This window comes from Equus caballus, chromosome 1, assembly GCF_041296265.1.
Source record: "Equus caballus isolate H_3958 breed thoroughbred chromosome 1, TB-T2T, whole genome shotgun sequence".
Lineage (NCBI taxonomy): Eukaryota > Metazoa > Chordata > Mammalia > Perissodactyla > Equidae > Equus > Equus caballus.
The window spans coordinates 93,876,860-93,903,374 of NC_091684.1; the positions used below are offsets into that span (position 1 = coordinate 93,876,860).

Genomic DNA, 26,515 nt, shown 5'->3' on the forward strand with positions numbered 1-26,515 from the left:
AAGAGGAAGGGTAGAGCTCCCAAAGGCACAGCGACCTGGAGAAGTACAGTGTATTGAGACCCATGGGGTGGAGGACCAAGCTGGAAAGCCAGGTCCGGGAGGGCCTCCGATGCTGGACAGACTTTCAGTCGTTGAAAGTCTTCTGCTGGCAGGAGGGATGCTGAAAAGCAACACCGTACGTTAGAAAGAGCACTGGGGTTAATGATGGCGGGTGGCAAAGACCGGGCGGGAGGTGAGGGGGCACTGCCGCTCATCTTCACCACCCCACCCTCGCCCCCGCCAGTGTCCACACACAAGAGCCCTCTGCCACGGGAGGAACCAGACAAGAGGCCCTGCTCACAGGGACCCCTGGCCAAGGCGACTCAGAAGCCTGGCCACTCAAAGCCGAGCCCTGATTCTGTGCAGCTACCAGCTCATGTGCCAAGTTCTGAAGCAAGGGGCTCTGATCATGCACAACTTCTGCGCCTTTGGGGCCTATTCAAGTGGGTTCCAGACCCAGCTCAGCCCCTAACCAGGGGGAACTAGATGAGATTTCCTCCCTTCTCCGGGTCTCAGTTTCCCCATCTGTAAGATAAAAGGGCGGGCCCTGGTCACCCAGAAAGAGCGGGTTCCAGCAGTTTTCTTGTGGCTGCGCTGGGTCCTTGCAGCCACGCTTGGGCACTAAGCTTGCAGCTCCCTCTCCTTGTCCGCCTACAGCTTGGAGCAGATGGAAGTGCTGCCTGCTGTCTCCGAGGCCTGACCTTGAAGCACAGCCAGCACACACAGATTCCTAGGTGGAAGGAGACTGATGCGGCGCCCCTGACATCCACAGAGCATCGCTCATCTCATTAGCCGCCTCCTGAGCGGATGCCGATCTCGGCCTGTCTCGGCACCTGGTACCAGCCAGCCTGCCTATCAGCCTGACCTCAGGCGGCCCCACCGAGTTTGCCTGCAGAGCGCCAGATGATGGGAATGAGTAGAAATGAAGTTAGATGAGAAGCTCACCAGAGCTCCCCACCCCCCAGAGGAGGGGAGTCTGCAGGCACTAGAGCGGCGGCTTGGAAGTCGCTGCTTTGCGGTCTGGCTCACCCTAACCTCCCCTTTCTCAACCAAACACGGGACCAGAGGCTGGAACGTCCCACTCATGTCCCTGGAAATAGACGCCCCTGAGGAGGAGCATGCAGCTCATTCCTTTGGCCAGAATCACGTTCTGGAGCAGCTCTGTTCAATAGGGATGGAACGGAAGCCACATCTGTGATGAAGTGAACAATTCCACTGCTCACTTACGCCCACCACACTTCGAGGGCTCAGCAGCCGCCTGTGTCTGGAGGGACAGGACTGCCCAGCACAGGCCTCAATGCAGGGGCTGGCTCGGTGCACGGCCTGACATAGAGCAAGTGCTCAGCAAGTCCCCTTAATATGGGGCCAGGGGGCAAGTGAGGGAAAGCCTAGACTTTGGGGTCAGACAGACCTAGATTCACACTTCAGCTCTGCCACTCACTCATCGCAAGAACTTGGACCAATAACTTAATTTTTCTGAGTCTCCTTTTCATCATCTGATAATAGAAAGAAAACTACTTCCTTGGCCAGACAGCTGTGACCGTCGTGTGAACTAAGATGTGTGGAAGCACAGAGTTCTTTTCCTCCCTCCCTCCCTCTCCCCTTCCTTCCTCCTCTCTCTCTCTTTCGACTCCCTTTTTATCTGCCATGTCTAGCGAGCTTCAAATCAGACTTCAAATTTCTTTAGTCTGTTGCTTTAAAAACAAAAACGAATCCTAGCTCCACAGCAGTGGTTCTCAAACTTTCCTGTGTATCAGGATCCCCCGGAGGGCTTGTTAAAACCCAGACTGCTGGGCTCATCCCCAAAGTTACTGAACCCAGCGCTCTGGGGCAAGGCCTGAGAATCTGCATTTCTGACGCGCTCCCAGGTGATGCCGACCTGGCTGGTCCAGGAGCCACACTTTGATAGGTTGAAAGAGTGCTCGCAGAAGAAAGGAAAAAGCTTTATATTTAATACCTTCGATGACACTTTTTTCCTGCTTTTTGAAAACGGAGCCCTGCATTTTTATTTTGCACTGGGCCCCACAAATGGTGTAGCTGGTCCAGAGCACAGCAGAGGAGCAACTATGGAAGTAAGGAGCTCAAAGGCTGTGTTCACGGACACCTGAGTCTGGAACGAAGGTGGCGATCCTGGGCCGTGATAAGTTCTGACACTGTGCTGGGAGGGACCGACGCAGACGCAGACGGGGCTGTCTCCAGCACCAGCAGGGTGAGGAGGCTGGAGCCACTTCCCTGCGGCTCTGAGCTGCTCCCCTGTGTTGGGAAGAGGGCACCGAGGGGCTTGGGGGCCGCACGAATGGATGTGAAGTGCTGTGATGCGGGAGCAGGTGTAGCCGTACTTTGTGTGGGTCTCCGGGGAGGAGCAGGCATGGTGGTTTTTGTTTGCTATTTAAATGGTGCCCTCTCCCTCATGGGACAAGAGGAGACCCTCTCAGGCACTCGGGCCCCCAAGTTGCTGTGCACACCCCCACCAGCTGCCAGGTCTCCCTCCTGCCAGCCACTGGACCAAGATGCTGTGCCCCATCCTGGGTGAGGGAGTCCAGCCAGGCAACTCCCTTTCCTACAGCCTGCTGCCCCACCCTTGCCACTGGTGCTGCCAACCCAGGGCACGGACCATCACCTCCCTGCTCCATCCTGAGACTCTTTCATGTACGTGCCCCCAGCTCCTGCCTGCCGAGGCCTCCACCAGGCACCAGAAAGTGGGGGACAGGAGTCACCGGGCGGAGCTGGGGAGAGGGTTAACAGCCGTGCGGGGCACCAGAAGGCAGGAGGTGGCGGAGCATCCCTAGTGACAGGTGGCTGCAGGATGCAGCACCACAGGAGAGCTGAGGTTCCAAACCCCAGCACATGTGCCACTGACCCTTCAGACTTCTCTACAAAACACAGACTGAAAGACAAAATTATCCAGAATTTCAGGACAGCAGTCATGGCGCATTTGGGTCCTCATGTAGGCTCTCCTGAGTGGGGGCCCTGTGCACCTGCCCCCATCACGGGCCCGTGCAGCCAGCGCTGGCTGTGGGCTTCTGGTTGTGAACGCAGGACTTGACCCTGTTCTCTTGTCCTAGGCTGCAGCGTGTGAATGGAGCCGGCTAGCACCCCTCATTGATCTCTCCTTGCAAATTCACTGGCTCTCGGAGCTTCAAGTCATGAATGAATTCGGTCCACATCTTATCAGTGTTCTTATCCCGTTCACAAATCTGGCACCCAGACAGGGGATGTGGCTTCTCCAAGGGCTGAGCATGCTCGACCCATCACACCCTCGGCTGTCCAGCACCAGGCCCTGGGCCCGAAGTCACCCCTGCCCTCTGTCCTCTCCGTCGGTCCTGTTGTTAGAAACACTCCTGCATCTGCTGCCGAGACCGCTTGCCCGGAGTCTCCGCGTCTCCCACATCCTAAGCCACTAAGGCAGAGGAGCCATTAGGTGGAACTCCCCCCACCCACAGACGGTGACTAGAATCTTTCCTGGGGTGCGTGGCCTGCCCTGCATCCTTGCAGACAGAGCCCGTGGTCCATTAGGTGATCTAACTGAAGCCATCCTTCTTGAATGAGGCCCATCAGAAAGAGCCTTTACTGGGCCACCCGGGGCTGCCCACGGGGCCAGTATAACATGGTCCTTAGCCCAGTGAGCTGGCTCAGTCTCCCCTCGGCAGGTATGACACTCTGCCTGACTCCCTGACCCCACAGCCTTCTGCTGCACGGTGGGGGCCACCTCTGTGGCTGTGGGGGCTCCAGGAGGTGTCCTACCTGCACGGGGGCGGGCACATGGATCCAGACTTGCTGCTGCTCATCCTCATCCCGCCTTCTCCCACCTCAGGCGTTCTCATTCGAACCTGCACTTGCTTCTGTGGCCACCCCTTTCACACACTGTTGAAAGGACCTCGTGGTTTTTCACCTTCTTTTCTTTGCTGGGGCAGTTAACATTTCTCTCATTAGACTTAGGGCTTCTTGAGGGAAGGGTCCATGACTGATTCATAGCTACAGCTTCAGCCCAGTGCTCAGTGCCTGGCTCAGAGGAGGAGCACAGGAAGAGATGCACACAGTTGTGCAAATGTCCTGGGGCATGAGGCAGCTTGACTGCCCTCATTCAGTGTGGCGCTGCACGTGCAGTGTCAGGTGGGAGAGCAATGTGGCTGGATTAGCAGGAGAGCCAGCCTGAGTCAGAGCCCCAAAAGCCTTGTGTCTCAGGCTCAGGAATCTGGACAATCTTACAGGCAATGAGGAGCCACCAAAGGCTCGTAAGTAAGGGGCCAGGAGGATAGGGGGATGGCTGAGAGGCAGAACAGCCTGACCCAGTGAGGGACCGGATGCTGGAGGTGGAGCCCAGGATCCCTGCCAGGTTGCTGGGCAACTAAGAAAGGATGCGGAGGAAGAGAGGCACTTTGGGGATAAAGATGACTGGGTCACTGTGAGAGCACAGAAGCCCAGGCTGGCAGCAGGGAAACCTGGCTTGACGCATTCTGATGATGGTGCCGTTAAGTATCTTGACTGTGGTGATGGTTTCGTGACATGTGATAAAATTGCATAGAGCCCCCCCTCATGCACACACACAGGAGACCGTGTGGAACTGGCGAAACCTGAGTCAGCTCTGTGGATCGTACCAAGGTCAGCTTCCTGGTCGCGATACCGTGCAACAGTTGTGCAAGATGTGAACGCTGGGGGAGGCTGGGGGAGGGGTGCATGGGACCTCCCTGTACATTTCCTTGCAACTTCCTGTGAATCTAGAATTATTTCAAAATCAAAACTTTTTTAAAAGTACCTGCCCCATAGTGTTGTTGTGACATTATGCACCTATCTTAGGACAACACCTGGCCTGTGTTAAGTACTCAATAACGTGAGCAAGTAGTATAACAGGTTGTCTGCAAAATCGAGAAACAGGACCATTTTTAAAAAGTGTGTTAGTAACCTTGTCAAATAATCTGCTTGGTGTGCTTTTCTTCAACCTCCAGACACCTTTTCAGATAAAATGCCTCTAAATTTAAAGCACTGGGTCCAGTTATTTTACCGTTTTTTTTGGGGGGGGGGGGGAGGAAGATTCGCCCTGAACTAAATCCATTGCCAAGCTTCCTCTTTTTCTTTTTTTTTTTTTTGAGGAAGATTAGCCCTGAGCTAACCTCTGTGCCCATCTTTCTCCATTTTGTGTGTGGGATGCCTCCACAGCATGGCTGATGAGTGGTGTAGGTCCGCGTTCAGGAGCCGAACCCACAAACCCAGGCTGCTGAAGCAGAGTGCACAGAACTCTAACCACTCAGCCATGGGGCTGGCCCTCAGTTGTTTATCTTTTAAAAAGTAAAACAAATATAGTACTTTATCTAAATCTTGTGACTTTTTGGACACTGCGTGGTGTATTTATTGATTGACAACTGGGTCCATTGTTTCTTAGAGGTGTTTCGCCTGAAAACACGTTGAGAATATTATTGAAAAATTTGGCAAACCTGCTATATAATGTTTTTACATTTCCTGACTTTGCAGACACGCGTGTGTGGCACTCACCCACCTATGGTGACTGTCATCTGTCTGCCGCCTTCTGTATGGCTTGCCCCTCTTACCTCACACGTCCACCCCAGGCACCTGTTTGCTGACTGACAGAATGAGGGGCCACTCACCAAAGGAAAGCTGCTCATTCCTCCGAGAGCAGTTGGCCACGTGCCTGGGACAGCAATAGAAATGAGTTCCCTATATTAACATTTTCTGCAGGACACAAGCAACAGGAGATTCTTAAAGTCGTTTGTTGAGTTTCTTTTTAGAAAAGGAAATGGGAAGGGTGCTCTAAACTGTATTGGCTCAATCTTCCTGACACCCCGGTGAGTGGACATTACACCCTGTTTGACAGATGTGGAAACCGAGGCACAGAGGGGTAACTTGTCTGAAGTCGCATGATTAGTTCAAGGTGGAGTCCACCGTCCATCCACGTGAGTCCCACTCCGGGGTCTCACTCTTAGCAGGAGCCCAGGCGGGTGCTGGGCACCTCGGCTCTGAGACACAGAAAGGCATAGACAGAAATTCCTCAGATAGAGACATGAGCACCAGATAGGGAAGAGGTGATGTGCTGGAGGAGGCACGCTCAGGGCCAGCTCAGAACAAAGATGTAGATAAAATTCTTTATGAGTGATCTCAGCTAGACTAAATCTCTAGATAAATTAGGATGTGGGGAGGAATGTGGCAGGGGATTAACGGGTGGGGGGTTGGACGACCCAGGTCACTTCTGGGAAGCCCAGGTATAGAGGAGAGCTGTCAGCTCAGGGACCTTCTTAGACACAAGGCTGTTCGTTAGTCCAGGTCTTTCCTACTCAGGTTTTGGTCCATGGACCACCTGCATCCTCATCCCCTGGGAGCTTGATGGGAATACAGACTCTAGTGCCCACTTGGAACTACTGCAACAGGACCTGTGTTATAGCAAGTCCCGCGTGATTTGTGTGCATATTCAAATGTGAGAAGTGCTGCTCTGGAGCAAAACATCCATGCTACCCAACGCTGGACTCTGAGCTCCGGAAGGAGGGGACTACATCTGTGCCCTCGGAGCGTGGTGCTTGACTCTTAAAGGGGCTTGATAAACTAAATCAATGAAGGAGCAATAACTCAAAATCAGGAAGAGAGCTGAAAGTGATGGAAGAGGGAGGCAAACAATGACAAGAACTAGACAATGACAAGAACAATGACATGAGTCTAGTCCTCATGCGGCAAACCAGGGCTGATGACCCTTGGGCTGATTCTGGCCCTTCGACATATTTTGTTTGGCTCATGAAATATTTTTAAAAGGAAAAGATTTTACCCATAAAGAATAGAGATTTCTATAGGGTAAATTTGGGCCTGCTTTCTCCATATAAACAATTGGCAGGAGCTCAATAACAGCTGCCCCTTTTAGACAAAGTATTCATGAGTTGACCAGAATCCCCACCACTCCCTATTGCCCTCCACACCTGTTTTTTCAGTTCGTCTTGTCTGCCTGATCTCTCTAAGGGTTTAAGTCTGTGAACCCTAGTGTAGATAATAAACACTCAAAATTAAAGATAGCTAGGAAATGATAGTTATTATGTATTGGCTGACTAATTTGACACCCCCAGTTATTTGCCATGTGGGGCTGTGGTTAAGGCCAGGTGTTCAGTCACACTGTCTGATTTTCAATTCTGGCCCAGCCTCTCCCCAGGTCTGGGGTCCTGAGCGAGTCACATAACCCCTTAAACTTCAGGCTCTTTATCTGTCAAATGGCCTCAAATAACAAAAGCAGCTCCGTATAGAGCATTAAGCGCCACGTCTGGCACATGGTTAGCGGTGGCTAATTAGTAAAACAACTAATTGCAGTCGCCGCAGCAAAATGACACACAGGAAGGCAGGTATTTATTCCCTCTATTTCTAACATATCAACGTTAATTATCAATATCTTCCATAAAGTGGTATACAGAATACATAAAATTTTAAAATTCAGTGAAGCTAAATATTTTATCCATTTCAAATTAAAAACATTTACATATTAAAACATTAGGTGAAAACATAAACCTACGAAATATGAACATGAAAAATATTACCCTTCTAATAAAATTGTTAGCGGATGAAATTAATAAAATACTATTCAAAAATAACAAACCAAGGGGCTGGCCCTGTGGCCAAGTGGTTAGGTTCGCGCGCTCCGCTGCAGGCGGCCCAGTGTTTCGTTGGTTCGAATCCTGGGCGCGGACATCGCACTGCTCATCAAACCACGCTGAGGCGGCGTCCCACATGCCACAACTGGAAGGACCCACCCACAGTGAAGAATATACAACTATGTACCGGGGGGCTTTAGGGAGAAAAAGGAAAAAAATAAAATCTTTAAAAAAAAATTAAAAATTAAAAAAAAAAGAAAGTGAGGAGGAACTACTTAGCTTTAAAAGAAAATTACAAACCAAGCCATACAAAATAAAGAAAATTTTAATAATAACGAACACTTGAAATCATACTGTTTGATGTTATTTTTGAATCATGAGTGTATTATTGTGCCCATTTTTGCCAGCTGCTAAAAAACCTTTTAGTCTGCACTGGTGAGAAGATTGTTCTAAGCTAAATTTCAAGCAAACTACAAATCTTTTTTTTTTTTTTTCCGAGGAAGACTAGCCCTGAGCTATCTACTGCCAATCCTCCTCTTTTTGCTGAGGAAGACTGGCCCTGAGCTAACACCTGGCCCATCTTCCTCTACTTTACATGTTGGACGCCTGCCACAGCATGGCTTTTGCCAAGTGGTGCCATGTCCGTACTTGGGATCTGAACCGGCGAACCCCTGGCCGCTGGGAAGCAGAACGTGCGAACTCAACCGATGTGCCACCAGGCCGGCCCCTACAAATCTTATTTTTTGAGCTCTTCATCTTCGAATAATCCTATTTCTTAGTCGATACTTTAGAGATTTTTTTTTTCACTTCTTTTTGTTGTTGGCAGGAACTCCATTTTTGAATTGATCACGAGCTCTAGTTTTAACTCAAAGGAAGAGTTCCCAGTTTGTCTCTGTGTTCCCCAGCGTTCCCCTGGAGAGGTGGAGGTGTGGACGGTCGCTGGAGCAATTTCCAGGCCGTTGTGTTTGAATGCCACTGGTCTGGGAAGCCTTTGAACCAGAATAAGGACTTAGTGGTTCTCTTCCTCCTCCGTGGATTTTGGAGGAAGAGAAGACGACTTTCTAGACAAGTTTGCCTTTACTGGATCCAAACTTCCACTGCAGCATATCTGGGAGCATAAACGTTTCCGATTTTTAAAAAATATATCACTAAAACACCTGTAGCTCAGCATTTTTTAAAGTCACATTCTTCTGGAGTACCAGAATGTTAAAAACTGGGGTTACAGTCACTAGAAAACACCTGAATTGGAAGTCCTTCTGAAGGTCAGAGATGCCCCCTGGGTTCTGAGCTCACAGCTGTCCCCAACACTGTCCTGCAGACTGGACTAGCGGGAAACAGCTGGGGAGGCCACGCCTGGGAAAGCGCGAGGTCATTGTTACCCCTAAAAAATTCATGTCCACCCAAAACCTCAGAATGTGGCCTTATTTGTAAATAGCTTCTTCGCTGATGCAATTTGTTAAGATGAGGTCATACCGGAGTAGGGTGGGCCCCAAATTCAATACCCGTGTCCTTATAAGAAGAGGGAAATTTGTCAGCTATAAGGTGAATGAGTTCTGAGGATCTCACGGGAAGCGTGGTGACTACAGGTGACAACTGTAATTGGATCGTATAATTGAAATGGGATGAGAGTAGAATGTAAATGTTCTCACCAAAAAATAAGATACCTGTGAGGCGATGAGTGCGTTAACTGACTAGATGGGGCGAATCCTTTCCTAATGTACACGTATAGACACTTTAAATATCTTAGAATTTTATTTGCCAATTATACCTCAATAAAGCTGGGAAAAGAAAGGAGAGGGAGATGTGAACACACAGACACGCGAGGAAGAGGTCATGCGAAGATGGAGACGGAGACTGGAGTGATGGGGCTACCAGCCAAGGAATGCCAGGGATTGCCTGGGAACACCTAGAAGCTACTAGAAAGGCACAGAAAAGATCCTTCCCTCAGCCTTCGGAGGGAACGCGGCCCTGCCAACACCATGATTTTGGACTTGTAGCTTCCAGAACTCTGAGAGAACAAATTCCTGTTGTTGTAGGCCACCCGTCCGTGGCAATTTGTCACAGCAGCCCTGGGCAACTAATACAGCCGTGAAGCTGCCAGAGCCACTGGCCCTTCTCGGTAGGACCCTGCTTCCACTGACCTCAGCAATCCAGCCCACGCTCTTGGGGCCCGAACCCACAAGACCTGGCTTGCCTTCCTCCGCTCCGCCCCTGTGGGTTTCCCCTCTTCCTGCAGCCCCTCTGGGAAAAGCAGAGAGGCGAGAGTCCGAGAGATCCGGGAAAGAACTGGCTTTTCCGGGCTGTGAGCACCGCGTAGGAAAGCCCCCTCACCTCCCTGAGCCTCGTGGGATGGTGGTAATAATGACCTTGATGGGCCTTGGCGGGGATGGCGGGATACAGCAGTGCCTAGTACACAGCAGGTGCTCAATACCCTTGAGGACCTCCCCTCCCCGCAGTGTAAGACTGGTCGAGGATCCCAGCATCCTGGAGAACCAGGCCTCTCCTGGCAGGCTTGGGGTGGAGCTGGAGCACGTGGGGCCGGCCGGAACATACCCACAGCGGGCAGCACCTTCCTCTGGGAGGAAGAGGCCTGGAGAGGCAGGCGGGAGCCGTGGGTCCTCATCACACCTACTCGGGCCTGGGCTGAGAAGGGGCATCGGGGGCAGGGCTTCTGGTTTGGTTTCCTGTGTCTGGCACAGAGTGGCGCGACACAAATAACTGTCAAAGGAATATGTTGGAGAAAGTGCTGTCCGCCCAGCCCACTGTGCAGGAGCCAGCACGGAAGGAATGTCCAGGGCCGAGGGTTCTCTCTGTTCTGTTCTGTTCTTTAAATTGGGAGAAGCTGATCTTCTTTGTCCCATGAAGCATCACTTAAGTGGCCCTGTTGGGTGTGCAAATGACAGACAAATAAGCAGCCGGAGTCCTGGGGTGGGCTCATAACAGGACCTTTAGTGCCTGTTGGTGGTGGGTCCAGTTTTTTGTTTTTGAGTGGCTTGGCCAAGACTGTGCCCATCTTTGGCATGCAGCAGACGGGGAGCTGGCAGTAGAGATAAAGGAGGAGGAGAAATTTGTGGACTAATTTGCACAAAGAGCCCCAGTTTTCTGGAAGAAATGAGATGGACATGCCAACACAGTGTTTTGACACTTTTTTTGATAATGAGAAATAAACATGATATGGCACCGCAGGGCCCAGCGCACGCTGAGACAAGGGTGTCACGAAGCAGGGCCGTTCCTACATGCAGTGCCCACTGGCACTGTCTGTTCTATAGGAGTCTATCTCACTTTTAAAAATACTGGTTAAGACCCACTGCTTTGATTTCATGACCCTCAAATGGTTGGAGTCCATCGTGTGAAAAATGCTTCCGGGGTTCGGTGTTCAGGAAATCTGTTGGGTGGACCCAGACCTGGGTGCAGGAAGGGTGTGGAGGCCACAGAAGGAGAGGCTTTGAGGGTGACTGAGCCCCAGCTGGTACTGAGTAAATAGGAGGTGAGGCGCAGTGGTCCTGGGGAGTTATCAGACACTAGAACTGGGTCTGACCCAGCCATCGGAAACCAACAGGCCCCTGGAAATTGTGTATGTCTGTGTGTGTGTGTGTGTGTGCGCGCCTGTGTGTGACCTGGCAGAGGATGGCACTAGGAGCTTGTGGACCCTGTCCCTCAGCAGCCGGTCCTGTGCCAGAGGTCCTATGTGTCTCTGGAGAGACTGCCAGGCCTCTCCCTCCCAAGGGGGCACTTCTGTCGAGCTCAGCAGCACATCCCCGTCCAGCTGGAATCTCATTGCCACCACCAAGGCCAGCTAGAGGGGGCCCACCCCATGCCCATCGTCCCGGGCATCCCAGCGTCCTGTGGGAGTAACTAGGTACAGGAATCCACAGTGTACCCAGAGGCTCTGCCTTACGTGGCAGGGAGCCCTCCGGACTGAGCAGGATGTCAAGGCCTGGGCAGAACATCCTGGAGGAGTTGCTGCTTCCACAGCAAAACCCTGGGGGACAGGAGCTTCACCCATCCCTGTGTCCATGCTTTAGACACATGGTCACGGCCAGCTTCTGCTCAGCTGCCTGTTGGGCATCGAGACGGACAGAAGTGGCCTGGACACTTCTCCCCAGAACCAGCCATGGGAAGCGGGTGGTCCTGCGCCTTCTCCTTCCCACCCAGCTGGCAGCAGCAAGCACACGTGCTGGAACTCCTTCCTGTGGACTCGGCCGCCCCCACCTCTCTCCTCGGGGCTGAAATCCTCTCAGTCCAGCCCTCCCCATGCCCAGCACTGCTGGCTGCAGCAGCGCTAGGAGGGACAGCCTGTGGGGCATTTACCGGGTCAAGCTCTTCGTGTCCCAGCTCATCCTCACAGCCCTCGGGACCTTCAGCCCCATCCCCAGCCCCGTGGAAGGACCGAGGGTCTTTCAAGATGCTGGAAGCTGGAATTCACTGCAGACAGCTCAGCATCCGTTCCAGTCAAGGCAGCCTGGTGGCAAAACACAAGCTTGGGCATCAAACGTCTCCACAGCCCCTCACGGCACCTCACTGCTCTGAAGCCCAGGGTGGCAGCCAAACCCCCTGCCTTTTCCTAGGGCCCTGCAGACAGACTCTGCGTCCCAGCCTCCCCCGCAGGAAGACAGCCACGTGACTGCCCTCTGGAAAGTGGAATGTGAGTGGGACGGCGACACAGGCCACTCGCAGCCCCGCAAACCCCCTGACCTCTCCCGCTCCCATTGCCCTCCTCTGACAAGCAGACGGGAGGGATCCAGGGGAGGACGCTGCGATCCTAGAAGTAGCCTGAGTCCCCGAGTGAGCACATGGAGCAGAGCCCCCTCCCTCCTCCCTTTCGTGCTGGCCCACAAGAGGTGGTGACCTGAGCAAGAAAGTGTTTATAGGGTTAATCCACTGAGATTTGCCCTGCGTCACAGCAGCGAGCATCCATCAGCCCGTTAATGTGCTGGTTTCCTTACCTGTGACACAGGCTTGTCAACACTCCCTCCCAGGGTTGTCATGTCAGTGACATATAGTGCACGTAAGTCGCCAAGCCGAGGGGCTGGCACTTTGCAAACTCTCAAAGGCTCCCCGGTAATGAGGTCCCCCCCTTGCACCGTCCGCAGCTGCGGCAGCAATGGCGACAACAGCAAGGGGGACTGGTTACCCCCAGCTCACAGTGCTGTGCTCCCAGCTAAGCGGGCCTAGCTCCTGGTGGAGGGGCTGGGCTTCTGTGGCACTCGGGGGTGCTGGGAGCCTCCAGAGGGCGCAGGGCCTATCTGTGCAAATGCTTTGTCCCCTGAATTGTTGCTGGAACTGAACTGCGGTGACACGCCCTTAGGGCTTTATCTGTAAATGGGATACTGAGCTGAGGGGTCACACACCGAGAGTGACAGGTAAGGGTCGCGCTGGAGCCAGACACCTCAATCCAAATCCTGTCTCTTCCACTTACTAGCTGCGGGGCCCCAGGTAAGTCACTGAGCAGCTCTGTGCCTCAGTTTCCCCAGCAGGAAAATGGGGATTGTAATAGGGTTCTGGCCTCGGTCTGGGGCAGGGAGCAGAAGCCCATGCTGGGGCCGCCTGCTCTTTCCCATGCTGCACTTCTCCTGGCGGTGGGAGAGGAAAGAAAGGAAGACAGAAAGAGCAGGTGGGAGCAGGGGCGGGGGTGAGGCTCAGCAAAGGACAATGGGCTTTGTAAACTCCCTCTCTGGGCAGTCTGGCCAAGTTCAATGGCTTCAGGCCACATGAGCAGCAAGAAAAATGTGGCCCAGGAATTTCTCCCCAACGGTCCCCCTTGTCTTTCTCTGTGGGAATTTGGAACTGCAGACACATTCCTTCCATGAACCACGTCCGCGGCAGCCCGAGGCCCATTGGCCCGAGCAAGGGAACCGGCCGGCCGTGCACCTCCAGGGTCCTGCCCCCAGCACCCCCTCCCCCCCAGGGAGCACGCACCGCGAGTGGGCAGGACAGGAGGCTCGCGCTGGCAGTCTTCAGAGCCCGCGCCATCGGGGCCTGACCCCTCCCGGGCACCGCCAGCCCCTCTCGAGAGCCCACTGTCCAGACAGCGTGTGCGGCTGCTCTTCCCCCATCCATCACCCAGAAGTGGAAACCAGACATCTTGGACAGGATTCCCACCTCCCGGGGATGGAAATTCACTTCTTTTCTAAGCCAAGTTCTTCCCAGCTGCAGAGGGAACAACTTCCCAATGCTCTGAAATTCTTTTAAAACAGAGGGCTGCAAACTACAGAAAGGCCCCAGGCCTAATCTGTCTTACACCTGCTTCTGTAAATAAAGTTTTATTGAAACACAGCCACACCCATTCATTTACGTATTGTCTATAGCTGATTTCATGCTGCAAGGGCAGAGTTGAGTAGTTGCTGTGGAGACCATGTGGCATGCAAAGCTTAAATACGTTTATGATCTGCTCCTTAGAAAAGGTTTACCGACTCCTGGTTTAAAATAGAATGTGTTACATTCACTTATTCACTTATACTCCTGTGTTATTCCACAAAGGATTGGAAGTAGCTTCTAAGGAGATCACTTAGAATAAAATAAAGATAACACAATGGTAATAATTTTTTAAAATTTTAATTGTTTAAAATCAAGGACCTGAGAAAATGCAAATAAAAGTAGAAAAGCCAAATTAGGAAACAAAAGCAGAAATGGGAAGGCCTGCTTTAGGGCCTTCGTACTTGCCAAAGCCAAACTTTAAATTTTCCCTGAGCTCCCTGGCAGCCAAAGGAAAAAGAGAAATAAAACTTAAGTCTCATTAAGAGAAAAGAAAAAGCATAGCAGTCCTTATAGAATCCATAGCCTTTTCTAGTACAAAACAGTGTAGGCTTGCTTCAAGCAGAATCTACCTTCCCCAGAGTCACACACTTTATTTAAAAAAAAAAAAAGAAACCAGAACAATGAGTCTGTAAAGTGAATAACAATAGCGGTGCTATTGATGAGGGATAATATGGGGAGAAGGGTGCTAGTTAACATGTTTAACCAGACATCTAAATCCAAATTAGTTGGCTTCCATGCACTGTGGGGAAAGCGCACAGGACATATTTTGAGAGACGGGGCTTGAGAGGCCCCATTTCTGCTTCTCGTTTCAGAAACTGAAACAGAGCAGAAGCTGAAGTTGATGGTGGGTAGCCCAAACTTGTCACTGACTCACCTTTCAGTGCCTGGCACATAGTAGGCCCTCAAGAAACGCTTGATGTGAAGTGGATCCAGCCTTGCTGGACCTCTGATCTCCCATGAACGACAAGGAGGCCGTGTTAACATGTGAGGTCCCTTCCAACTCCAGGATGTCCATGAGCCGATGGCGGTGTTCATATGGCGTGGGCACGCTGGATTTCGGCCCAACCCCTGACACAGATGAGAACAATGATGGAGGAGAGGATGAGAGAAGGGGAGGCAGGCCCAGGTGGAGACCCTCAGCTGTAGGGGGCAGGGGGCTGGTCAGACAGCCCAGATTCCAGTCCAGGCTCCCATGAACCGTGTGACCCTGAGAGCTTGCATACCCAGGGCAGGTGTCCACATTCTCACTTGTAAATGAGTGTGATAACGTATGGCCATCACGGGGCCGCTGTGAAAAGTAAGCGAGACCCTGTCTATGAGCTCCTAGCACCAGTGGTGTCGGGGGGTTTTGTAATAAGCGGCCTACGAAGTGCTTTCATCTTCAAGAAACTCCCTGTGCCACGTGCCCAGGCCGCCAGGAAGCAGACATCATTCTGAAAAGCTAACAGAGCAGTGAGCTGAGCTCACGTGCCCTTCCCGCCAGACCCCGTCCAGCACACTACTGACACTGTCTCTTTTACTGCAAGTCTCACCTGCAGATGGGCCTTAGAGCCCTGGGGTACTGAATTCATCGCCAAGTGCAGTCCCTTCCTCCAAAACATCCGCCAGAGAGTCATAAAGAGCACAGGCTCCGAAACAAGCCGGGTTGAGTTCCAGTCTGAGCTCAGCCAGTGATGAGCTGTGTGAGCTTGTGAAAATTCTTCACCTCTCTGTGCCTCAGTGTCGCCCTCTTTAAAGTGGAAATGATGCCAATACGGAATATATAGGATTGCTCGAATTCTAATGGAAGGTCACGCCCTTAGCCCGGCCTGCCATCGGGGCCAGGCAGTGGTAGCTGTTAGGGTTAGGTCTTAGTCCCAGTGTTTCAGTTGTGACTGCGGAAATGCTACCCCAAAGCTTAGTGACTTGACCCTTTTATTTGCTCACGGCTGTGCAGTGGGTGGGGTTCAGCAGGGACAGCTTGTCTGCTGTCCTGTATCCGCCGGAGGACCCACTTCCAGGGCGCCTCGGTCCTGTGGCTGGAAGCCGCGGTTGCTGGTCCTGACCACAGTGCTTTGTGCAGCCTCTCCGTACGGCTGGGTTGGGCTTCCTGGACCATGGCGGCTTCAGGACAGTCCCACTGCTCACAAGGACACCAGCAGAAGCCGCCCAGCCTCCTTAGGACTTAGGCCCAGAACTGGTCCAGAGTCACTGCTGTCACCTCCTGTTGGTTAAAGCAGGTCACAGGGCAGCCCAGATTCAAGGGGACAGGAGCAGAGAGGGCGCGAGAACAGGGAGGCGGGGTCGCAGGCCACCTGCCAGCACGCAGCCCGCCTGGCCTCCGTCCCTCCGACCTCTCCCACCAGGTCCATGCCTTTAGCTTCTCAGCTTTCTGCCTGCTCCCCGTCGCCCCTTCTGGGCCCGAATTCACTCCAGCGCCAGGCGGACGCTCAGAATCACAGGCTGCATCCTGTTCCCCTGCCCTCCGTGCCCTGCCCCGCTCTAGCCGACGCAGAACCCAGCTCCTTCACCTGGTGACACTGCCCACCGGAGGACCCTCACACCCTCCTCTGAGCTGCTGGACTCCCCCTCGTGGCTCAGCTCTCACCTCAAAGACCTCTCTTCTGCAGAGCCTTTCCTGACCCCCAGCAGCAGACTGGGTCACTGTCCCCCCAGAGCTCCCGGCCTCCCCAGAGCTCAGGCCCTGGGCTGTCTTTCTCGGGTGTTGAGTTGTGTTCAGTCACCGTTTGGTACATGGATGAATAAATGAATGAGAGAATGAACGAATGATGATCATAGCCCCCCAGAGCTACACCTGTGACTAAGATGCCCCGTCCCCATTGCTACCTTTTCCTGAGCTGCCCAGGGCTGAGCTCACACCTTGAGATAGTACCAGGATGGGGGATGTCAGGAGGAGCCACCAGACTCCTGTAGAAGGGTACGAAGGCCAGGTCTGAGTCCCCAGACCAATCCCTGGATGGCCTGGGGCACATGGGGAACCAGGGGCTCAGGCTGCATATGGTCAGGATCCCAGCAGCAGCAGCGGCCTCCCTGGAGACAACCTCATGTCCTTAGTACCGAGCTCTGGGTCTCGCAGAGAATGGAATAAAGCAGCAGGAGGTGGGGCCCTGGGTGGATGGGGGAGCCCAGCCCCCCAGAGCCTTTGTCCTCCCAAACCAGCTCCATCTCTCCTCCCAGGGTCCATTGCCCTCGCTGGATACTCAGCCCTGTTCTGGCTCCGCCTCCTGTGACGTGCAGGATGTCGGCTTCCCAGCCTGGGAAGATGGCTCAGAGGCCCCCACCTGCCTGCTCACCCTTCTGGAGTGGGGCGGCTTGCGCTGAGCTCGAGCCTCGCGGCACTGAGTGATCCTGCCATTGGGCTCAGTTCAAGATGGTTTGGGGTCATGAGCAATCCAAGGGGCAGAGCTGGGTTCAAGAAGTTAGGTTTTTCAGGCAAACTCCATGCTTAGTATGTGCTTTCCCAGTTGCAGCCCACGACTCGACACCTAACTGGGGAAATGCCATATATCCATCTATCAATCCATCCACCCGTCCACCCACCCATCCACCCACCCATCCACCCACCATCCATCCACCCATCCACCTATCCATCCACCCACGCACACATCCATCCACCCACCCACCCATCCATCCATCCACCCATCCACCCACCCATCCATCTATCCATCCACCCATCCACCCACCCACATATCCATCCATTCGTCCATCCATCCATCCATCCATCCACCCACCCACCCACCCATCCATCCATCCACCCATCCACCCACCCACACATCCATCCATCCATCCATCCACACATCCATCCATCCACACATCCATCCATCCATCCATCCATCCATCCGTCTTGGCTCTGCCACTTACCACTTCACTGGTCTCGCGCAAGTCTCTTCACCTCCCTCAATTTTAGCTTCTTCCTCTCTAAACTGCATCTAATGGCATCTGTCTCGTGGGGATGACCTGTGGTTAACTGAGATAATAGCACTTGTGAATTGCCTGGCTCATGGTGGGAAGCACAGAGTGACTGTTATTCTCCTTCCCTTTTGAGGTATAGACACACAACTAGAAAACTATAAAAAGACAACGTATAATCAGGAATTTAAAAAGTGTGTGGACCCAAAGGCAATCACACTAGAAGCTCTTGCCTTGTTCTGTCTCCTAAGCTGCCCTGGGAGTTGATATTTAAAGCCACTTTGAAAAGTCGAGTATCCCAAAATATATTTGAACTGTTCAATGGGGATGCTGACCCTCTATAATAGGCTCGTTTGAAATGATCCTGCTTTGCTACTTCCTCTTAGAAAGATAAACAAGCAGCCCACAATGGCCGCTGTGATGTTTTCTTTTAAATCCTGCTTTCCAAATGTAGGACTTGGCCGTTGGACAATCACCCGGGGGCTCGCTCCCCACACATGCTCTCCCTGAATGCAGGGAGCTCCAGCTTGGAATTCCTGGGGCCTCATTAAGCCCGCTGTGACTAAGTGATCTTGCTTGGTGCTAAAACTGTTTAAAATGACTTGGCAGCAACCAGAAGTCAGGTCTCTCTGCTTTTTCTCAGTTACTCCCGCTTTGTAACCCCCGCCTACATGTCACGAAGTGAAAACATCTTTCTTTCCAGATCGAGTGCAGGGCACCCCTCCTCCCTCCCCGAAGAAGCCTCACCCTGGTGTCTCCGGAGAGTTAAAGGAGAGGGAGGCCGAGATGTGCCCACTGTTGTTAATCTCTCCTTTGAATAAGACTTAACTCCTGGGAAAACCTCTTGCCTGCTCCAAGTCTTTCTTTCCTCCTTTCCTCCCACCACTGCATTTAACTCTTCTGCTCCAGGCCTCAGGCAGCTCAGCCTCCGGCCAGGCCTGGCCTCTCCTCTCCGCCTGGACCACCTCCGTTTTCCCAAGATGGGAGGGGGGTGGGGTGGAAGGCAGAAAATGCCAGTGAGGCCAAAGCCATCAGAGGTTTCAGAGGCAGGAAGAGATCCCAGGAACTGGAGGGGGGCAAAAGAGGCTGGTATTAAGAACCCTACTCTGTGCCAGACACTTGAAATAATGTCTCTCATTTTATAGTTTAATTACACAATATGTAAATATGCCTTCCTTTTTAGAAAAACCCTAAATTCTCTTGACACCGACTTTCAGTCTATTCCCGTCACTCGCCCTTTCCCCAGAGGGAACCACTCTCGGTTTTCTCCCTCCGGTGTCTTTTTCCAGGCCCGCACAGACCAGTGCCCTCCCAGAGCGAGCACTACAGTAAGGACCTGTGGTGTGTGTTTTACGTAAGTGCCATGAATCCATCCTTCGGTCCCAGTTCTGTCCTTTGATACACCGTTCCATTTTATGAAAATGCCAGTGTACCTGATAATCCCTTTACCAACAAACATATTGTTGGCTCCAATTTTTTGCAATTACAACCAAAGCTGCAGTGCCCAGCCCTGTGTGGGTTTTCCCAGGTGTGTGGGCAAGCTTTTCTGGGGGGTGCACACGGAGAAATGGAATTGCATCCTCCCCGGGTATTAGTATATTTAGTTTAATAAGCAGCTCGCATGTTGCTTTCCAAAGTGATTGCACCAAAAGGCACCCTCACGGCAAGAGTACCCGTTTGCCCAAATCCACACCAACACTTATGGCGATGATAGCTCCCACTTACGGAGCGCCGAGGAACACACCAGTGTGTTCTAAGTTATGTGTATATATCTCCACGCGTTAATCCTCGGAAGAATCCAGTGAAGCTCTTCTCTCATTCTCTCCATCTTATAGATGGGAAAACTGAGCACAAAGTGTTTAAATAACTTGACGCTATCAAACCTTTCACTCGTGCGCAAAGAGGTCTGCAATGATGTCATTTCCTTCACTTTCCAGATAAAGAAAGTCTCAGAGGGGAAGTGACTTACCCAAAGTCACACAGTCCATAGGCAGCCCAGCCAGGTTTGGGGGTGGCCCGGGCGAACACTGTTTTCCCTCTGTTGCCCAGTTGTATCGTTCAGGCTAGCTGGGAAGATGGGAGGGGGGGTGGCCCCAGTACGCACGCGCCCCCCAAGTGGCTCACGAGGGGACTGCTTAGAGGATGCTGGGGGAGGGGACGCGCCACCCTTGCACAGCGAGGGCACCTTTCCTTCCTGTCTGCGCCGCCCAGAGGTCAGGCCAGGGTCGCCCCCACCCCTCCTCAGCTCCCCAGGGGAGCAGGAGGGAGCCCGAGGCCGCGCCGCCCGCACAGCGCCCCCTGGCGGCCCCCGGCGAGCGCGCCGCTGGCGCCCGGAGCGAGTAACGGGCCGCGGGGAGGGCGCCCGCGAGGGCAGGGAGCCGGCGCGGGGCCGCCCCGGCGCGGAGATAAAAGCGGCCCGGCCGCGCGATCTGCGCGTTCTCCTATTGATTAGCAGGGTCTGCCCGGAGGCCGGGATGCCCGCGGCGCGGGGCCGGGGCTGGGGCCGGGCGTGAGGCCGAGGAGGCAGCCGGGCCGGCGGCCCCGCGCGCAGCCCCGCGCACGGCTGGGCGCTCCCCGCCCGCGGGTGCCAGCAGCAGGCGGCGCGGCGGGCAGCGGAGCCGAGCGGCTGCCATGGGGCTGTGCTGCTGCAAGGACTGGAGGGGACACCTGCCAGCGCCCAAAGGTAACTCTCGGGCGCGCACGTGCGCCGCGGGCTCGGGACCTCCGCGCTCCGGACTGGGCGCGCGCCGCCGCTGCCTTCGGCTGCTGCGGGGGGTCGCCCTCCCCGCCTCGGGGACTTGGGCGCCCGCCCCCATCCTCAGCCTTGGAAAGGGCTCAGGTGTGGCTGCAACTCCCCCAGCGCCTCGGGAAGTTTGGAGCGCGCGTCCAGGGCTCCTCCTGCTCCTCCGAGCGCGGCTGGGGGCTGGGCTCGGGCCCCAGGGCGGGAGGGGAGCAGAGCGGCGAGGGGCGCCCGCTGCGGGGCCCCGAGCGGCCGGTCGGTGCGGCGCGGGGCGGCCAAGTGCACGGCGGGCGGAGGAGCGCCCGCGCCGCCCGCGGCTCCCGGGAGGAGGGACCCGCCCGCGCCGCGCCCGCCGCTGCGGCTTAACCGCCGGGAGCTAGGGGGCCATTCATTCTCCCGGTGCGCCGCTGGCACAAACTTGGATCCGAGGGCCCTGACTCAGGGTTTTCCAGAAGTCGCGGCGGGACTTGCGAGGGGGGCTGCTTGTGGAATGCGGCGGGCTTGGAGAGGGCTCCCAGCCGAGACCCGGGCTGGGGACGTCGGCGGCCGCCCGGGGTCAGGCCTCCCTCGGGCACTGGCCCTTCCGACTTAACTCTTGACGGGCTGAGACGAGAGCCCCGTGGATCGTCGGCAACGTGGTGGGGCGCCCCTTTAGGGCAGAGCTTCCCGATCTCCCCTGCCCTCGCTTATTAAACGTGCAGATGCCCGGGCCCCACCCTGACCTGCCGGATGGGAGTGGTCTGCGAAGCTGTGTGTTTAAGGACTTCCCCAGGCGACTGCCATGACTGGGGGAGGTGGGTAGCCCAGGTTTCACCAGAATGCGCGCCAGGTCCCGGTTCCTTGAAAAGTATGTTGTGGATCCAGATAAAGCAAAGGTATGAGTGTGTCACGCAGCTTGAAGGACTCTTGTCCAGGTGATGATAATGATGCCACAGATGTACAGGTTTGTTTCACCAAGGGTTTGAGGTGGATTATAACGTGTAGAACGAATAAATACAAGAGAACTACACAGGACTGTACGTTTAAACAGGACGTAGAGAAGAGCCCGGTTACTCCGGCCGCCAGATACCGTCTGTGTTGGAGCCTTTTTGCAGCCCAGACCAAAAAGGAAATGGGAATCGTTGCATGGTTCTCATTGCCGCAGAGCAACAGTTTTAAAAAAGAAAAAAAGAGTTTTGCATGTGGGGCTTGTGTTCGGAGGAGGGGACTGAAAGGGGGCGGGTCTTGGCGGTCCCAGTAGCCAGGGCAGCAGAAGGACTCAGGGCAGGTGGGAGCCCAGAGCAGGAAGGGTTTCACTGGGGCTGGCCGGGCTGGAGCAGCTTTTCGTGACCCTTTCCTCAGTAAACTTGGCAGGGAGCCTGCGTCCCAGAAGCAAGGGTGGATTTGCAAGGCGTCGGTTAGGGAGGGTGTGCGCTCAACTAGGAGCCCCAGAAGGGAGCCGGGTACATCTCCTGCTAGCTTTGTCCTCCGGGGCTGTGGACACCTGGGCTACAGCGATCCAGGTGAGGAAGGGGCCTGGCGTAGGAGTGTTTCCTCACTTGCCCCCACCTTCCCATCCACCCCAAGACACAGCTGGCCACAGCAGCCTGGGAGCAGGGACCCTGTCTGAAGGGCCTGTAAAGTCCTGCAGCCCATGTAAATTGCAAAGCTGGCCAAGTCTGGGGCGAGAGGAGGTGGGGAGCATTGTGACGCTAGAGTGTGCCTGCCCTGTCTAGAGTGGGTGCCCACTGCCAGGCAGGAAGGATGGTCTATGGTTCAAGGAAGGCAGACATTTGGCTTGTGTGTGTGTGTGTGTGTGAGGAAGATTGGCCCTGCGCTAACATCTGTTGCCAATCTTCCTCTTTTTGCTTGGGGAAGATTGTCACTAAGCTAACATCTGTGCTAATCTTCCTCTGTTCTATACATGCAACACCACCACCGCACGGCGTGACGAGTGGTGCATAGGTCTGCACCCCAGATCCAAAACCACGAACCCCAGGCCGCCGGAGCAGAGCGCGCGAACTTAACCACTATACCACTGGGCCGGCCCCTAGCTTTTTCATGTCATATCTCCAAATGTTTAAATATTCTTGCCTCATTTAACAAATTTGAACCCTTGTGGCCATTCTAGCTAGGTGATGGACAGTTTGGACCACTGTTCAAAATGAGTTCTACCATAAACAGGGTGGAAGGGGTTCCTTGGTCAAATAACCTTAGAAATCGTGAGTTAGCAAAGTTTGGAATGTTTGGCACAGCAGGACTTCTCAGAGCCTTTAATGCATTGGTGCAGCTGTGCGTCTCCAAGTCACGTGACTTGTAGGTACAGTTTCCAAACCTCTGCCCAGGGAACCTGCATTTCACGTGGCACCGGTATCTTTGGACACACTTTGGGAAATGCTGCTTAACTCACGAAACTGAGTTCAGTTGTCACGGCAATGACACAGTCCATCTCTTCCCAGGGTGCATGTGTGTGTGTATGTTGAGCAGTTGCAAACTACCTGTGGAACGAGCTTTCTGACTTTCCAGACTAGAAATGTGTGTGTGTATGTGTGTTTTATTTAGGAAGTGATCGAAAGAGAGTCCGTTAGTCACTGATGTCACTTAAATTTTTTCAAGACAACAGCTGTTGTTACGGATTTCATTCTTGGGTATTTCTGAATCCAAACTTCAGAGTATTTGACCATATGATCCCCGTGCAAAAGTGTACTTGATAAAGCAGAAAAGCTCAAACGATAAATCCCGTGAAGAGAGCAGCGAATATACATCACGCGCCAGGGTCACCATAGTGGATCCCGTCATCCTGCCTTTAGGGTGCAAAGCCTGGCGCTCTCTCCAGGGGACGCCTGCTCCCCCACTAGCTGCACGGAGCTGCAGGTGGGCCTCGTGGACCAGGCCAGGGATCACTGCAGGCGCTTTTCGAGGCCCCATGTGCGGGGATGTCAATCGCACTTCCCATCGTAGACGAGACAGATGGCTGAAACGGCGCATCCCGGGTCCCAGTGCTCGTGAAGAGGCGGGAAGGTCAGTGAGCGGGATCTGATGTGTAGAGAAGGGTTACACCCTCCCAGAAGCAGAGGGCAGACGGGCTTGCTCTGAACTCTGGGGACGCTGTCTCACTGCATTGTTTCTAGGTGGTGTTTCCAGATGCTTCTGCTATGGAGAGCTCTGTGGTGCGTCTGTTCGGGGGCAAATGTCGTTTTCTTCAGCTTGAGGAAGAAGCAGTACAGGAGTGCCGCATTGAGGCGGCTTTGGTTCCAGCCCAGGGAGGGGGCAAGGGCAGACTGGTGGGCCCCGGAGACCTCTGACCTCTGGTGCCCTGGGCCTGCTGCTGCTTCATCACAGACGATGCTTCTGGGGCTCCTAGCCCCTCACGCTTCCTTCTGGTCTCAGCACCGGGATCCCCCATCTGTCTTCCAGAATCCTGTCCCGTCATGTCCCCTCTCTCCCCAACACCCTCGTCCTCCCTTCTGCGGGCTCCTTGTCAGCCTGCACACCTGCCTGAGTTGCTCATCAGAAGGTTTTTCAAAGCCAGTCTCTCGCCTCCAGGCGCGCAGTCTGCCGGCCCCGCCTCCCGCTTCTCCTGCTCCTGCATTTACCCCTGTCGCCTTGCTGGACCTGGCAAACAGGCGAACAGGCCTGATGCTCCGAGCACCTGACGGCCCGCCCCACCCCTGCCCAGCCCTTCTCCTCCCTTCTCCCCCTCTTGCCCCCTTTAATACACCAAGTGGTCTGTGAATTCTCTGTCTGACCTTTTGAGCTCTGTCTGTAAGTCTCCCCTGGGCCCTGATCATTGCGATCGCCTCTAAGCAAGCAGTCCCCCAAATCCTCTGCCCCCCACCTCTGCAATGCTCATCTCCGGTCCTGCGCCCCACCTGCCCTTTCCCCCGGTGTCCTGGCTCTCAGCCCTGCCCATGGCTTCATTTCCCAAGACCAAAGGCTGGCAGCTCCTGTCATCCTGCCCAGGGCAGTGTCCCCATTCCTGCCTCCAAGGCCACTGCGCTGCCTGTGCAGACCATCATCTTGACTGCTCTGGTCATCCCAGCTTCACCTTTGCCTCTTCTAGTCCAGTGCCCAAGCCAGTGTCCCATGCACGGCTCCCAGCACATTATGTCTCTCCTCAGGCTCTGCCTGGGCCCAGAGTGCCTCCAGGAGAAGGCCCAGCTTCTTAGCCTTGCCGGCATTGCACGTTCCTCCGCCAGCCCCTCCCAACGCCCCCGCACCATACAGCCTGGCCCTCTTTGGTCCCTGCACACCCCACGCCCTCTCACGGTGCCACCTTGAGTGGGGCCTGAGAGGGGTCCAGCCCCGGGGAAAGTGGCCTGTACCTGGAACCATCTCTGAACCCCTGCCCCAGGCCTGGTTCATTTCATTCTCTCCAGGGCCTGGTTGGTCTGAGTCACCTCTGTGAGGTGGCCCCATGCTCGGTAGAGAGTCCGTGCTCAGGGGACGTTGGCGAGAGAGCGGTGCATGGAGCAGAGACGAGGGAGATGGTTGTGCTCATCTTCGCCGTTCATGTCACCCGTTGCCCAGGGAATCCCAGTGCCAGGCCAGCTGGGAGGGTCCAGCCCCACTGGGCGCATGATCACTCCACTGTGATAGACTGGGACACTCGGCGTGGACTCCATGCCCCTGTCCTCATGGACAAAGAGCTTGCGGGGTGCCCGGCAGCCAGTGTGCAGAGGCTGGTGGGACGGGCAGCAACAATGCTCCTGGTGCTGGGCACAGGGTAAGCTGGGCCGACAGAGGACCCCCGCTCCGTCCTGGAGAGAGATGGAGGGAGGTGTGGCCGTCACTGGTTGGAGGTGAAAGAACTGATTCTGCCGTGTGAACTCCTGGACAGCCTCTGAGCCCACCTTCTGAAGAAGGTTCCATTTTTCAAAGTCTTCCAAGATTGCCAACAGGCAGCTGCCACCCAGGATTATGTGTGTTCCTTTAATAACCACTTGTTGGCACCCACTCCACGCCAGGCCTCATCCCCAGCTCGAGGGTGGAAGGTTGGGCATGATGCAGTGTTTGCTCCCGACTTGTCAACGTGCTCATAGCCTGGCCCCGTGGAGACCCAGGAAAGAGACGGCGATGCTGCAGGCTGAGAAGAGATGTAGGGGGAGCAGCCAGCCTGGGTGCTCTGGGGTCCCACCCAGCCTGGAGGTTCAGCAAATGCCCTGACCAGGTGGTGCCCGAGCTGGGTCTAGTAGGAGGAGCCGCCAGCCCAGCGGAGAGCACAGAGAAGGGCCTGCCAGGCCCGTGGAGGTGTGCTAGGACCAAGGTGATGGGGAATGGCAGCCTTTGGCCAGCACAGGGCTCCTCGGTCCCTGCGGTGCCCTCTGTGCCACCTGCTTCCAGGGCCCTGCCCCAGCAAATGCTCCTTGGGCTGGCCTCTGCCCCCACACTTGGCACACTCTTGAGAGTCGGCAGCCTTTGCCCCAGCCCAGGCCCTGCCCTGAGCTCCAGACCCCCTTGGCACCTCCTTTGGGTGTCTTCTGGACCAGAGAGTCGCCAAAGCTAAGCAAGCACAACCCAAACTCTTGATCCTGTCCTGCTGCTCCCATGTGCCATCACCAACTCCCGCCAGGTGTCTTTCCAAATTGCATTTGAATCCCTCTGCTCGTCTGCATCCCAGGCCAGCACGCTGGGCCCAGCCACCGGCATGGTGCCCAGACCACTGCAGTAGCCCCATGTCTTGGACCCTCCCCACTCCAGTCCAGTCTCCAGCGGTGGCCAGGGACCAGTCAGGGTGCCTGCAGGATCTCATCGCTCCCTGCTCACAGATGTGAGTGCCTCCAGTGGCATTCACAGTGAACTCAGTGCCCTTCACAGGGGCCCGCGTGGTCGCCAGCCTCCCCACTCACCCCGGCCTGCTTTCACACCCTCGTGCCCCCAGGTGCTGTCCCACCTCTGCGTCACCCATGCTCTTCTCTCGGCTGGGAGTCACCTTGCCCTGCTCTTGACCTGGTGACCCTCAGGTTTGTCTGGGCCCAAGTGTCAGTCTCTCCTGACAGGCCATCCCTGACGA

General features: G+C 54.7%; 1 protein-coding gene and 1 long non-coding RNA gene across 8 annotated transcripts in view; one reads left to right on the forward strand and one right to left on the reverse strand.

Moving 5' to 3' along the window:
- The window catches only part of ARHGAP22 (Rho GTPase activating protein 22), a 188,167-nt gene that overhangs the window by 98,374 nt on the left and 63,278 nt on the right, over window positions 1-26,515 (forward strand). Inside the window, exon 5 of one of the 7 annotated variants that reach the window (XM_070265094.1) lies at window positions 697-906. The exons of 5 other annotated variants lie outside the window; for them this stretch is intronic. In XM_070265094.1, coding sequence (XP_070121195.1) covers window positions 697-773 — 77 coding nt within the window. In that variant the 3' untranslated portion in view covers window positions 774-906. Of the gene's footprint in view, window positions 1-696; window positions 907-20,287; window positions 20,467-26,515 lie in introns of those variants that run through there. One more of the 7 variants, XM_070265065.1, reaches the window with a different exon arrangement.
- On the reverse strand, window positions 14,153-20,163 carry LOC111774878 (uncharacterized). The gene is made up of 4 exons (XR_011438000.1): window positions 19,753-20,163; window positions 17,736-17,841; window positions 17,168-17,363; window positions 14,153-16,077 (listed from the first exon to the last, which is right to left on the reverse strand). It is a non-coding gene; the product is annotated as an uncharacterized lncRNA (long non-coding RNA).